At 38.4% G+C, this 16,257-nt stretch overlaps 1 protein-coding gene across 1 annotated transcript in view; it reads left to right on the forward strand.

The window, feature by feature from the left end:
- SATB1 (SATB homeobox 1) overlaps window positions 1–16,257 on the forward strand; it is a 79,771-nt gene that overhangs the window by 38,723 nt on the left and 24,791 nt on the right. The window contains exons 8-9 of the mRNA XM_082654576.1: window positions 258–470; window positions 8,546–8,701. Of these exons, the coding sequence (XP_082510702.1) occupies window positions 258–470; window positions 8,546–8,701 (369 nt within the window). The remainder of the gene's footprint in view (window positions 1–257; window positions 471–8,545; window positions 8,702–16,257) is intronic.

Here is a 16,257-nt window from a genome sequence, read left to right on the forward strand (position 1 = left end):
AGTTAAGCTACTCAAAAGAAGGAGACCAATTAGGCAGTTGCAGTTTATGTTATATGTAAAGCAGACGCTTAATAAAATTAAGAGTACAATTGAGGCTCTCTTCTCTACCACTTCAATTGTAACTAATATATTCCTATGTGGAATTAATGCTTCTGACTGTTCATTTTCTGAACAGAGTGGAGAAGAAAAGGAAAGGTTCACCGCGGGCTGGGCAGAGCATGGGGGCAAGCTCACCCTGTGCCTTTCATTCCCTGCAGGGCTTGCTTTCAGAAATCCTACGAAAGGAAGAAGACCCCAAGACTGCATCCCAGTCTTTGCTGGTAAACCTTCGGGCTATGCAGAATTTCTTGCAGTTACCGGAAGCTGAGAGAGATCGAATTTACCAGGATGAAAGGGAAAGGAGCTTGAATGCAGCCTCAGCGATGGGTCCTGCCCCCCTGATAAGCACACCGCCCAGCCGCCCTCCCCAGGTGAACTCTCTTTTTCCTCCTCACCTTTCTGCTTTTTGTTTTTGTCTAAGAAAAAGAAGAAGTCTAAGGAAGAATCTCAACAAGCATGAGAAAGGTAGATGGATAGGGATTTTTTTTAATAGTAATTCATAGACTTGCTTGAGGAGAATTTGGTCCCAGCTCACTAATTCTGATATAAAAACAAGTAGCTACTAATTAGATAGAGGGAAAAAAAATTACTTTGTGTTGCTTCATTTGGGGGGTTCTTTGGGGGTGAAAAGTCATCTTGAAATGGGATATTTGGCCCTACTACTATTAAGTAAAAAGGTATTTTAAACTCAATAGGGAAAAAAAAAGTAATGAAGTCCATTTTATCCCTGCACGTTTTAGAACCACCATTTGAATAGTAAATAAATAAAAATAAATAATTCCATTTGTATTTATGCTTTCCAATACCAACTGCAGCTGGTACCAATTACGCATCATCTCGTTTGTAATCTTTCATAATTAAGTTTAATACAATCCTTGAAGGCAGCTTTAAATGGGGCTGATAAGGAATTCCATCCATATTCCCAGAAATGGGCACATTTTCTATTTTCCAAATTTTTGCACTTTTTAGAAAGGACAGAAGTCACCTGCCAGGTAATTTTGTGTATGCGCATCTGTATTTTTTTTAATCAAGTTTAAAAGGTAGCCTCAAAACTATTATGAGAATTGAGAAGTTAATTTTCAGTACAACTGTTAGATACAAATTTGAGAGTGGATTAGATGTAAGATCCACAAGCAAATATATTTCTTACACATTTAATTTGTGGCCTGTGCAACTCTTAACAATGAGGTCAGCTAAAACGATGGAAAGTAAATATGGAGTACTAATTAAAAGTGCTTATGTAACATAATGTCATAATGAAATTATCTCTTAATGTTAATTTCATCAATAGTAAAAAATGGTCATCCATTTCCAAGTATAGAGAGAAAACTCACTCAACACTAAAAGTGAAACTGCCATAGATACTCCATAAATAAGAAATAGACATAATACACAGCCACTTGTGGAGGGTCTTAAACTGCATATTGTAATGTTCTGAAATGATTATTGTTTAGAACCATCCCAAAGGTCCATTTTCTCCATATTATTCAATGAAAATCAATTAAGTTTTAATGTCTATAGGAGCAGACGATAAAGAAGGCATTGCTGTAACTTTAAGAAAGATATGTTTCTCTAAGCAGAAAAGAATGGCACCCAAATACACGCATACATGTCCATCTGCGGACACACACACTTACTGAATCTGATCTGTTAAGCCTTCAATACAATATTTCTTACCAAAAAGAATGAGGAATTCTTTATATACATACATGACTTTTGTAAGAGCGATTAAACAAAAAATACTTGGACTTGACTGAACACTGAGTTTGTGGTGTTTAGAGTTATCATATGTACCATCATTAGTTAATTTTGCTGTTGCAGTCATCATTGGAAGGCCTCTGGGCAGAGTTATTTTACTTATCACTTAATCTTGCAATACTAACAAAAGAAGGGCTTACTTAAGACCAGTGTGAATTTAAGCGTTGAGCTGCTTCTTTTTTTTTGTTTTAATCTATCCAAATATTTGACTTAGTAGTTCCTTAATATAGCTTTTGTTTTCTAATTTTTCTAGGACTTTAATGCTTTTATTTGTTTTCCAGATATGATTCTGCTTTCCTTACTCATCGTTTTTTGTTTTTTTAGCCAAAATCACATTAATTCTTAATTGTGATATTTATTTTTGTATACTATTAAGATACTCTGGGTTGCTTTCCTATATGTATGTCTAAAGACTATACCTGCTGATAAGTTGGGATAGAAACTGTAATTTATTTTGGCCTGAATTACTGATAAACTGGTTGAGCCACCCTCAGCTGTATGTGTTTGTTCTCAAGAGGGGGTTGAGACCAAGCCTTTAGCTGGGATATTTAGCCAGTGATGAATGTACTTAGATACTGTAGATTCTTAGTGAAGGTCTTTCACAGAAAAAAAGTTTCTATTAACACAGTATTATTGGCCATCTAACCACATTCTGAAATGATTATCTGATATGTGTGAATAATTTTATTTCACTGCTTCATAGAGAATCCCTTTGCATTCCTTAATTTTATCATAACAGAGCTCACAACCGGTTTGTTCACCTTTTACCCTTGGACAACGATTCAATGAATTAAATTTTAGGGAATTTTTAATGTATTAAATGTATTATCAATGTAAAATGAGTACTTAGGATTTGGAAAAACGGGTTATAGAGCAGTTGAGTTAGTACTGTTTTGCAGCAGTTGCAATCCAGTGCTTAACCTGGAACCAATACACCACACATAAGGTTTTCATGTGCTTATTTACAGATGACTAAAATGGAAGGGGTTTAGTAAAGGAGGAGACCACAGGTATAGAAAAGGACTGCAGGATTTTGTCTTTTTATATTTTATATTTTGCCAGAGAGGAATCTGTGTGAAATCACTGTGCATTTCATTCCCCCCCTCCCTGCCCCCCCACAATGAAGATATTCGAAATCTGTTTTGAGACTAGTCTTTGGCTTGGGTTGGACCGGAACAGGATTTCTTTCTAATGCTTGTTGAAGGCACAGGTCCCTTGTGGCTCACTGAAGACCCAGGACACCTTTAGGCCTGAGAGACTGGATTATCTTACAGCTTCTCTGAAGAGTTTAGGTCATATGGAAGATGATTGGATGTCCCTGGGTCCTGCCAGACCAAGGACCTAAACCATTGAGGAATTCAGGTTATAAATCATCTTCAAGAAGGGGCTTCCTTCAGGCCCTGGGTGTTATTCTTAGGAGAACCTCACCAGGGAAAACCTAGACCAGCCTCAGGAAGCTCTTGGCTGGCTCTGCCTTGGCGAGATGGCTCCTGTGCACTCCTGTCCCTCAGGCTTCGGTAGGGGTAGCCACGCCAGGAGCTTTGTCTTCTGGCTGGGGCAGTAGGCTCCGGGCCAGAGCTGTTGGTTGAAAGCATATTTTCACAGTGTCCATGCTCTGATTCAGGAAATATGAATACCTTGCACTTGACAATGATTCACAGTTTTCTCAGCACCTTCACATGCGTGAATTCATGGAATCGTTATACCAACCTTTTGGTATGAGAAAAATGAGAAAAGTCAGATACTTAGTTTTCAAATCCCCTATTCAGTCGGATGCTCTTTCCCCTACCTCAAGCCACGTCCTCAGAAGACAGACATTTTAGAAAGGAGAAAATGAAACTCAGGGACTCTTTCTGTTTGTCAGAGAGGATGAGAAGTTTTCTTGTTAGGTTAGAAAGAGGAACACATGTGAAATGTTCTTCTGATAGAATACACTGAATATTTGACAAATGGTCCACTTTGGAGGACTTTAGACAGTTGGGCATTTCTGAGGTTGTAGAGAAAAGAGCCCTTTCCAAACTTTGGTGGTAGGAGTATCTGGGAGAAACCAATCCCTGCAAATCTCCATGGCCTTAAAGATTTCTTTTCTGACTATCGCTTAGCAAATTTTCCAGGTGAGTTTACAAGATGAATCTTATTAATAGTAATTAATTATTATTTTCTGGAAGTTGTCTATTGCACTAAACATATCCATTTTAAGTTGATGGTTTCTATCTAGGTGTGCACTTACTATGGATTTATCTGTGTGTTTTAAGATGTGTGACTTTTAGAGTTAAATTAGCAATTTCTGTCTTCATAAGGACCATTTGAAAGCCTATAATTATCAAGTTATAACTTTTACATGAATTATATAATATTTTTTCTTTTTTTAACATCTCGTTATGGCATTCTTTGGTTTCTTCTGAAGATGGGACATTTTATAACAATGTTTTAGAAAATGTACAAAGTTTATGTCAATAGAAGCGATATATAATTAATTTAATCTGGTAGTTGCACACTTCTGTCTCTTTACAACACATTCTTCTATAGTATAATGAAACATAGGTTCAGTTGTGGGCAGGAACTTCACACTTGATAAAAGTTTTATTTGTTATGAATCCCTTGACCAGCTTTATTTTAAGATCACATATGTGCTTGGAAAACACTTCTCATTAATGGTCTTTTAAAAGCTAGAGGACTTTTGAAAGTCTAGATCTGGAAAATAACTAATATGGTTTCTACAAAAGGAAGAAAAGTGTAAAAAGATAGAACCATGATACTCAAAACAGTATTAATATATAAAAGTATGAAAATGTGGACTGTTTTCTATCACCAATAGGAATTCCTCAAAATAGCACGGATTTTTTAAACTAATGATACAACCATCCCCTACTAAAAATTAGACATTCATGAGCTAGATTTAGCAAAGGGCCACCAAAAAACAGGTGCAGCATGTCTTAAAAAATAATAAGGATTTTCCCAAATAAAGAAGTCCTATATAACATCATACCCTGAGTGTATTGCAGTGATTCCTAAGATAAGCATTGGTGTTAGACTCAAGTTCAGTTCTCAGCCTTGCCCCATGGACAAATTACTTAACCTCTTTGTTAGCTTCTCAATTTAAAAATGGGGCAGTAATGTGACATTACCTACTCAGGGCTATTATGCAGGTTAATGTATGTTAACACAAGGCCCAGCTCATAATAAACAACTGATGAATGTGAGTCTCTCTTATTATCATAATTATTATTAAAACTACATCAACCTTTAATTGCATATGGGCATGCCCTCACGCATGTGTGCAGTATGAGCTTGCAGGCAGTTGCACTTGCATCAAGGAAGAGCACAGACGCCAGTCAGGACCACAGTAGAGTCCATTTTGTGTAGCCTGTATGTAGTACATATATAGTACGTATGTAGTGTATATAGTTCATTTTGTAGTATGGGTTGATGAATTCAGCAGCGGTAAAGGAGCAAAAAATTCTCATGGAAAATCTGTGTTCTACTGAACAATTGTAGTGAAATAAAAAGCACACCCTAGTGCTACACCCTCTCCCCATGTGGGAGGGTAAATAGCAGAAGCTCCAATTCTTAACTACTTCCCTGGCGCCACCATAATGATGGAGTGGTACACGCTACCTTGATAAATGCTATTCAGAAAGCAACTGCATTTATTTTACCTCCTGTGCTATTTGCAGAGAAGAGCTGAAGAGTAGTTTGTTTTGCCTGGAATGAACTACTTTATGAATTTTAATGTGTGATATAATATTAAAAGCTAAACCAGGATTAAAGAAGATTTTTTTTGAGCTAAGCTAAAATAGTACTTAGTAGAGTGAGGTATAAAAGATTTTTGTTTCCATTTTTACCTGGGGAAAAATTTCAGCTTTCATATTTTTGAAAAGCTGTCCAAGTCAGTTCCCCTTAAGCAATACCTTGTGTTTAGAGAAAAATGTGGTTCCAGAATTCTAATAGCTTATCTCTAATAAGATGCATATCTGAGCCAACAAGATGATAAGGAAGAGCTTTTCTAAATATTTTTTAAATGAGTAATACAGTTTCTTAATATTTTTAAAAGTTGTTGCTCTCACCTTTTTTTTTTTTTTTTTTTTTTTTTTTTGCGGTACGCGGGCCTCTCACTGTTGTGGCCTCTCCCGTTGCGGAGCACAGGCTCCGGACGCGCAGGCTCAGCGGCCATGGCTCACAGGCCCAGCTGCTCCACGGCCTGTGGGATCTTCCCGGACCGGGGCACGAACCCACGTCCCCTGCATCAGCAGGCGGACTCTCAACCACTGTGCCACCAGGGAAGCCCTCTTTTTTTTTTTTTTTTTGAAAGAACTTTTACAAAGAACTTTTAAAAAGTACTTTAAAAAAGAAAAAAGTACTTTTCAACTTTTGATTGTGTTGACTACTAGGAGATTTTTCTTTTTTATGATTTAAAATGTTTGCTTTTTGGTTCAAGTTGTAATTGCTTTATTAAAAAAAGAAAACTTAAACCAAAGAAATTTTTAGAAACAAAATCACAGGGTTGAAACAAATGATTATAACCCACCTCGAAGATAAATTCTTAAACATCATTTTTACAAAAGAATGAAAATGATTTTCAAAACACACTGAAACACCAAGTTTCCAAAGCCTGCCCTCTTAACTGTTGCTAAGCAGATGATACCAAGGAACTGTTTCTTCCAATGCCCTGAACTTCATGCCTCCATTTCCATAACATTCAATGTTCAAAGCGATTGAAATGGCTTTTCTTTTCTCTTTCATTTAAGCAGTGAAAAAAATAGGTATTAAAAGGGACCCCATGTGGTGATCAAATCTATCCTTCTGCCTCAAAGCAAGACCACCCCAGAGCAAAGTTGCAAATCTCAGCAAAGCAACTTTGTAGGCAATTTATGGTAATGCATTAACTCTTCTGGCTCCTAAAGTGGTGTTTAGCAGATTACTGCTTCAAAGCCCTGTGTCTGTGCCTAGTGGCCCCCAGTCCTTAAGATGCCTCCGTGAGTTAGTGCCCTTGCTTACTGGAGTGCAGAGCTGGCAGGGGAAGGCTGAAATCCAGCCTCTGCTCTTGCTGTTTCTGTCTGCGGATTATGTTTTAGGAGAGGCCAGTGAGGCCAGCCAGTGGGTCCCTTGTCCTGCCTCACCTTCTGTGTCCTCACTGGGGGCCTGTGGTCCAACCATTTCCCAGCATTATCCTTTCCGTGCTCCCAAGGGTAGTGTCCAGGTGGGAGAGTCTAGCTGCATCCTCCAGAGGTGAGTTATTTTGCTTACCAGGTAGAAGTTACGAGTCAGAAAGCACGTTGTAAAGGAGACTCAGCTTTACTCTCTAAGTGCAGGGAATTAAATGGCTTAGGATAACCTCTGCCCCTCTTTTGATACCAAATATTTGGGGGCAGGGTGAAATAAACATTAGAAGAATTACTGTATGACTAGGAAGGTGTGTCATTTAGTGCCCCCAAATCATTTGTTTATCTTAAATTGAGCTTCATTTTCTGTTGTTCCTAGTGGATGAGAGAAATGGTCCAAGATGGTAAGTTTCTAGAGAAGGAAAACCTGGATTCTGTAAAGGACCCTAAGAAACGTGGTCCTTGATGAATCACTTTGCCAGGAGAAATGTGGTCCTGCATCTGGACAACTTTTCATTTATGTTTTCATCAGTTTCCCAGTAAAAAGCAGCTGCATGGTTCATATGTGAATTTCCCAGGCTGGTTGGTTCCTGTAAATGCTCAATAAAGATCAAATTTTTATTTTAAAGATTTAAAGTTTTAAAGATTGTTTTTAAGTTTTGAAGATTAATCATGGTATCAATAAATTCTGAGGTTGATTTTCCCCCTAAATTTTGTGGCATTTTTCTGCAGCTATCTGCTTATCATTATTACCAAAGGCATTTATATTAATTTCTCACTCAAGATTATACATTTTGAATATATCTGTAAGTCACTGTTTATATATTTTGTGTAACTTGCAGTCATGTTCTATTAAATATTGTGAAACTTTTTCTTATTGTCTGGTTCCACCAGTCAAAAGGAAAGAGTTATATACAGCGGTGCCAGGAAATGATGAAATAATTATACAGAACAGCTTGGACATGCATGTGTAAAATGCAACCAGCCTTTATGATAATTAAGCAAGGCACTCTACCTGTTTCATGGATGGATAGAAGATTTAAATGTGCAGCTCTGCAAATGGCTTTGTTATAGAAGGTTTTTTAAATGAAACATAAGAGGAAAAGGCATTAAAAAAAAAGTCTAAAATTAAAAAGGCCGTAGTATGTAATAGCTATTAGTGATGCAATTGTCTCTTAGGCATCGGGTACCCAGCGAAGATAGAAGATACAGCCCTGTGCATTATGATTTTAATTGTGAATTTCCTTTGTTAGAATTGCCGTGGAAGGTAATTGGGAAACAATTAGTTTAGGGTTTTCAAGTCTTTGAAACTATTCCATTTTCCAGAAAACTTACTTTATGGCATTATAATTCCTGGTTGTCAGCCGGCAGTTGCTGTCGTATTACAGCTGCAGTCACCTGTGACACTATGACTTCCTTAACTTAAGCAATCTGATATCCAGCTAAGAACTCATGTTGAATGACCGCATTGTTGATCACCTTGATCCTAAAACGAGCAACAGTATCCAGTTTGGATGCCGAGCCTGAGAAGCTTCAAAACAGTTTGGCCAGTGGGAAATGACAGGCATGTTCAAAATGTTTTGTAGGTGAAAACAGCTACCATTGCCACTGAGAGGAATGGGAAACCAGAGAACAATACCATGAACATTAATGCTTCCATTTACGACGAGATTCAGCAGGAAATGAAGCGCGCTAAAGTTTCCCAAGCTCTGTTTGCAAAGGTGGCAGCAACCAAAAGCCAGGTAAGAGCCTCTGTTAGGCCTGGAGAACGTTTATCTGCGATGCCTGTGAAAGTTCCTTCGAAGGGGTGTCTATTTGCAAGTTGAACTTGCATCCCTGAGAGGTCACGGTTTCCAGGATTATTGACAGAGCTCATGATGAAACAGAGTGTTCAGATTCAGGGAACAGAGACGCTTGGTTGTGTTTCCTCCAACATCTACTGTCCAGACCACAGATTTCTCAGGAAATCCCTGAGTCAGTTAATAGTTGTTTCCAGAAGAGTACTGTAACGTATAGGAGGTTTCTCCATCTGGTCTATTGTAATGGAACAAATAACTTGAATTATTATTATTTCATTAGTACTTAGGTGACCTTGATTTCTATCCTAAAATTACTACGAGCATTGTATTTTTTTTTCTGTTCCAACTCAGGCATCTACAACTGTTAGGTGTGCTTATTACAACCAAGTGACACACACACACACACACACACACACACACAGCTTTGTAAAATAATGATTTTAGTTATATATATATATATGTATATATGACACACAAATTTAATTACAATTAGGAAAATTGTCTATATCTTTTGAATTATAAATGAATCGAATTGAATGGGAAAAGTGACAGACCCCTACGAGACATAACGAAGGACAGATAATGCAGTCTTTTTGTCATATATTGATAATTTCTGTTCATCAGAAGTAGAGTCATCTATATGAACAAGCTCACAGTTATCTACAAACCCTTGTTCAAGGCCGGGAATACTTTTTAAAGGACCAGAAGAATACCGGTCTTGTCCAGTATAAGTCTTGTCCCCTTTGCAGAAAGATTTGATAACACTATCAAAGTGAGATTGAGAGGCAATCAGGGAAATTTTAGACACATATATTTCATTATCGTTAATGAACCCTCCTTTGTAAAACAGCCTGGCTGCTGTCAGCCTCTGATAAAATTATACAGTCCTGAGACTGTTTACAATGTGAGGTATTTACAATACAGTACTTTCCTTATTAGGTTTTTCTGAAATTTCACTCTAGCAACATTCATAGTGGTCCTTGATGGGAGTTTTGCCTGAGAAAAGGTGGTTCTTGTTTAAGTTATAGGCTGGCTGGAAGTACGTAAGGGATATCTTGGAAATGTTATATAAAAATGATTAAACTCAAGCTGTGGACTGTAAAAATTATAGCTTTATAGGCCACATGCCTGCGTACCCTTCAATCACTGTCAAAGTGATAATTTCTACAATAATATGTTTCTTTTATTGTGAGATTCTAAACATCAAGTGCTGTTTAAACATTAAACTGAATTGTTTATGTTAGTGCCATACTCGGCGTGTCATACATCAGGCCACCGTAATCTCTCATGGAATGTAAAATTCTGTCATGAATCATGGCTTGTATATCGGAAATTACTGTAATTTTGATTGGAAATTACAGGGCTCTTGAAATGTTTCTAATTATGATAGAATGTCAGAGCCGCTTCAAACCTGTGTGCTTCTTCAGATGTCTTCATTTACATGCCAAGACTAGGCATTAAGGAGAAATGTCCTGTTCGCACATCGCCCCTCACCCACCCACCCTGCACCTTCTTCTTTTGGCTATTTAGGCTAATTAGGATGAGGATCTCATATTTCAACATAGTTTATCCTGCTTTTCTTTCTGATTCTGCATCTCTTCTGACCTTTCCAATTAAATTATCAAGAATAACAGACTGTCTTCTTACAAGGCCAAACACTTTCCCCCAATCTCCAGAATAGATAAACAGAGAAACTAAACATGCATTATTGTGATAAGGGGCAGCCTTAAAACCAACAAACAAAAATAGAATATTAAAACTTTGGGGTAAGTTGGCATCTGTCATATAATCACCACCACCCTCCCTCTCCTTTCTGACGAGAGCATAGCTCCTTCTGGCTAGCAGCGTTTTTGCTACCTTCATTCTTTCTTTCTTTTAAATGATATCCACAATTCTCCCCTCCTGGGCTGAGTACTGATTTGGAAGCTATTCAGACAGTGGTAGCAATGGGTTGGTAATGTCATGTGAGTGATGTTCTAAGGGTTTTTTTAACATCTTTGCTCTTTGGACTCCTGTCCTACGAAGCTCCCCATGAGTCACTTTCAAAGATGTCAGTTGCCAACTTCTGTGTATCTGCCATGATGGTGTGTTCCCCAGAACCCCCAAAGCTGCTAGCTCATCTCCTCATTACTGGTTGAAAGAGATTCCAGGGGGCCAATTGTAGACTACTGGGGTCCAGCAGACCATTAACTTTCATTCCCTCACATAGTTATTCCTAACTACTAATTTACTGGAACTTCGTTAAAAAGCATTTCTGTAGCTTTCTCTTAGCTGTTCAGTTTAGATGTTAGCACTGCCCTCTTTATGAAAATCTAAAAGTTGATGATTACTGAAAAATAAGTCCAAAAACTGTATATATCCCTAAGAGAAGAGATCTAACTTAACGAGGGCAGGTAGTCCATTGACTTAAGTTCTGTTCACCTGCCATGATTTTTTGTGAAGGAAATAGAAAAACTAGAAAACAAACCAAAACCAAAAAAAAAAAAAAAATCTTCAAATCCAACGTACCTTTCTCATGGTCAGAATTCTTAACTTGCGCAAGAGTTGTTTATGCCTTGGAGATAGGTGCCAAGGCTTGTCAGCATGGGCAGAGGTCCTCCCAAATGAAACACGTGTACAGTGTGCTGTAGCCATTTTATCTCAACTGGTCCAGCCCCATCTGCTTCTGTATCTCGCCCTGATTCTCTATGTTGGCCTAACATTCACTACCTTTTTTGTGCTAGACCCCGTCCTGCATTATATATTATCTGCATTTAGTTCTCAGTAACCCTGTGGGCTGTAACATTGATTTCCTCATTTTACACGAGGGTTACTTGACTGAAAAGTAGGAGAGCCAACCCCAAATTCTGCATCTCAGCATCACTATTTTAGTGTCTCCTCAGGGTTCCAGGCAGCATCAGGACCAAAGGAAAGAGGAATTAAGAATGCTGGACTAATTGATAGTGGAATGGGAGGGGCTTTCCTTTCTTCACTGACATATTCATGGAATATGGGTTCTTGCCAACATAGGGCCCTTAGAAGCCAAGCTTTTTCACGTCTGTTTGGGGTTGGGATGTAGGGAAGGGTACATGGTGGAGGACTCAAAGGACACGCTATGGTCCAGGCTGAGTCACTGCTGTTCTGGTATTGGGAAATGATTTAACCTTCTTGAACCCAAGATTTCTTTTAACATGGGAGGAGCTCCCATGCTGTCATGCATGCAGAAGAGCTTTTAGATTTACAGCACTGTAACACAAATAGATAATGTCTTACAATGTGCTAAGCAAAAGACTCGGACCTGCACACAGAGTGACTTATTTATTATCTATTTTTGTATCTCAAATACTTTTTATTTTACAAAGTAAAGCTTTAGGTAAATCCCTGAATGGCAGAGAGCAGGATTATTTTGAAAAGATAGTACAGCCCCAGAATGTGGTGGAACCAGACATGTGTAGCTGTGGTCTGCAATGACTAATGCACAAAGTATTTTCAGGAAAAGAAACCAACTTTTCAGATCCCACCATTTCACATGTATTATACTTTCTCTTCGATGAGTAATAGAAATGAAATTGTTTTTAACGTTAATAGAAATGTCTGGGTAAAGTATGCAACTGCAAACTGAAGATAGGCTACTTTTTGTGCTTGGGTAGGAAAGCAGGCTAACGCAGACTTTAAAAAGGTGATATGCTTTAAACATAATGTGAATCGCTACAAATGAATACACTGTATACTGTGGGTATTCAAACAAGCAACCTTTTTTTTTTTTTTTTTCTTTTTTTTTTGGTACGCGGGCCTCTCACTGCTGTGGCCTCTCCCGTTGCGGACGCGCAGGCTCAGTGGCCATGGCTCACGGGCCCAGCCGCTCCGCGGCACGTGGGATCCTCCCGGACCGGGGCACAAACCCGCGTCCCCTGCATCGGCAGGCGGACTCTCAACCACTGCGCCACCAGGGAGGCCCACAAGCAACCTTTTTTCCAAGTGAATCATATTAGAATTTTATCAAACATTTAGTCTGATAACATTCAAATAATTATGAGAGCAGAATTCACTAATTTTACTGTTTAAAAAAAAATAGTTGATTTGGGTAATAGCCATTACGGTATCAAGGTTCAGTTACTGTTCAGTGGTTATAGTGTTTTCATATGGGAGACGGAAATGGAATTTTTTCCTTAATGGTGGCAGATGTTGGAATCTAATTTTATTCCGCAGCAAACCTCCTGAGAGCTCTGAGACTTAAGGTGTATGTCCAGCAAGGGGACATTAGCAGTGCCGTAGGCCTTGCCTTGTACATCGAATTGTTACATTGATTTTCATGTTTGCAGAGGTGGAGCTCGCAGATACAGTAATGCAGTCAGAATAAAGGGCTTTTCCAGAGCGGCTGCATCCCCACTTGCGTTTAGAAAATGATTTCTCTCTAGTGCGTTATTGAACAGGGTATTTCTTTTAGGTAAAGCAGCTAGATGATGGAAATTCTATTTGACTGAACATGCTTTTCAATAGAATCTTTCGCAGTCTCTACCTACCAGTCCTGTAGTTACTGGACTCTTTGGCTGCAACGACTTCGACTGCTTGATAGGTGTGGTTTTTTGCACTAAAAAAAGAATTTCTGCCTCTGTGAAGATAGCACGACCAGTAGAAGAGACCAAATAATTCGAAGCCTTTTGCTTTCTTCCATCTACTTTTCAGACACTTCTGTCATTGAGATTCAAGACCTCTAGGATGGGAGAGAGAGGGGAGAGTGAAGGAGAAAGAAGAAAGCTTTAGTGCCCTTTGGGGTTGTAGGTAAAAAAAAGAAAAAAGCATCTTCAGATTTGGTAATTCTTAGATGGTGATGGGAATGCCTTAAATACGAGTAAGACATGATATGTCACAAATCATTAGAGGTAGAAATAGGGCTAAGAATGTCATTTTCATTGCTGGTTATAGGAATCTACAGTGATAAAATCCAGGAAAAAAAAATCACGGCACCATGACTGCATTCTGTATTCTAGCATGTCAGTGAAGCCATCTTTTATTTTGTTAGCATCAAATTACACTTCACGGAAACTACACTTTGAAGCCCTGTGCTGATTCATTTTTTTGGAATGTTCACATAACAGACTTCACTGCAACACGATTTCACCTGTGTAGCCTCCTGTTTCAGATCCACAGGAGGCCCCTGCAGATTTGCGAGTCACGGTTCCAGTTATTTCTGGTGTCACATGCTTTTCTAGCAGCCTGTGGGAAGATCTTTACATCGCGTCCTCAGAGCCCCTTCTCTTGGGCTAATAGAGTTGCCTTCAGCCAGCATCTAAGGCGAGAACTGCCTCTTCATACATTTTCCATCTAGTGCCTTATTTTATTTTACTTTATCCATTTATTTATTTACTTTTTACTGGGTGGGAGGAGATCCTGGGGAGATACAGGTTAGGTTTCCCTGGATCAGCTTCCGGGAAGAAGGAAGAGGCCAAAGGAATGCTTGAAGGGAGAAGAGAAGTAAGACAGCCCAGCGTGTAGCATCTCAGGACTGCCTGTATTCAGGTTTACCTACATTTGGGGAGGGCCCGGTGCTGCCTTCTTGATAAAGACGTGGGGACCCGTCCATCTCCTATTTAAGGTGTTCTGTGGGAGCTATCTCTAAAAATCCCTTCTGTCTAAGTATTGGGAATCCATGTTGAATTTAGTTTTCTGCAGTGTAGACCTATCTTTATGTCTCTAGTGGTTGCTCAACAGGACTTTTGAAATTAATGGCTTTAAATACATAAACATTGACATAATCTAGCGGTTTAAAGGTACATGATTGTGTTATACGATGTTTTAAGAACTAAATTTGTGAATCTGAGCCCTTTCCACATTTCTATGTTATAAAAACAAGCATATGTTTTAATTAATCTAGGGTTTGACCAAGGAGGTTCAAAATTATTAAATAGAACATGTACTTGCCGATCATACCTTTGGCTAAAAAAAATCACGTAATGGGGTGTTTTTCCCCCAGGCACTTGATATTGTCTATTGCAGCAAGTCGAACCGAAACTTCCTGGTTATCTTATTGCCACCTTCAAATTATTTAAAAATTTGTTTTCCTCTAAAATTTGAAATTCGGTAACTAGAGTGATATGAATGCATCTTCCTCATTCTCCCATTTAATAAGTTCACTGTAACAAGTAGAGTCATAACTCATTACGCCCAGTTTCTCCATCTTTCAAAAAATGTCATAGGAAAATATTAGTCAAGATTTGAAAAGAAGCAGTTTGTGAATATTGAGCCAACTCTCTAAAGAGGGTTATCACGTGAGGAAGTTCCGGGAAGGTGACCCCAGGAGTGGTCCACTTAGAAGCAGACCAGTGTAATTAATGCATTCTAAAGCATGAGTATAGCAAGTACATATTCGTAGAATCTGCTTTAATCTGAGGCCACCTTTTGTCCGAAAATGTAGTATAAGTTGAAAAGTGTGGACTCATAATATCCTATGAAAGTTCCTCTTTTTGGAAGCCCTTCTATAATCATCTTTGACAATTGAAGAGTTAAAGTTCTTCAGGACAGGATCCGGTATCTACAAAATGGGAGTAGGGAAGAGACCAAATCCATGGGGTTTTTTTTTTTTTTTTTACATCTTTATTGGAGTATAATTGGTTTACAACGGTGTGTTAGTTTCTGCTTTATAACAAAGTGAATCAGTTATACATATACATATGTTCCCATATCTCTTCCCTCTTGCGTCTCCCTCCCTCCCACCCTCCCTATCCCACATCTCTAGGTGGTCATAAAGCACCGAGCTGATCTCCCTGTGCTATGCGGCTGCTTCCCACTAGCTATCTATTTTACGTTTGGTAGTGTATATATATGTCCATGCCACTCTCTCGCTTTGTCCCAGCTTACCCTTCCCCCTCCCCATATCCTCAAGTCCATTCTCTAGTAGGTCTGTGTCTTTATTCCTGTCTTACTCCTAGGTTCTTTATAACATTTTTTTTTCTTAAATTCCATATATATGTGTTAGCATACGGTATTTGTCTTTCTCTTTCTGGTTTTAACTCTTAAGTAGGAATGAATTTCAAAACGGAATGTCATTCAGTTAAACTTCACACATAATTATAACACTGATTTCGTTCTTTCACAAACTACCAAGTGAAAAGACAGAGTGTTTCTCAGAAGTCTCAACAGTTGTCTTTTATGGTTTGGGTAGTAAAGGTAGGTTTTATTTTAGCTTTATCTTCTTTTTCCCTCATATGAGAAATGAAAATAAAAGCCCCGTGAAATGAATGAGCTCTAAAAATGCATTTATGCAAAATGACAGTAGAAAAATAGCTCTGGAAGAAACTGCACTGTTAAACTTTCACATCAGTGAAAGGTACTAAAAGAGGGATGGAAGAACTTATGTTGGTAATAGGAATCTGATGTAGAATTTTTGGGCCTTGCAAGACCTGCACTTAAAAAGTAACCTTTGAGATTATTCATTTTTATAACTATAGTTGTTATGCTTTTGCACATGCAGTTCTTTTGCGTGACACAATGACACAACTAAATCATAGACCACCCATTTA

The sequence above is a fragment of the Grampus griseus genome, assembly GCF_964374135.1.
Source record: "Grampus griseus genome assembly, chromosome: 5".
Classification (NCBI taxonomy): Eukaryota; Metazoa; Chordata; class Mammalia; order Artiodactyla; family Delphinidae; genus Grampus; species Grampus griseus.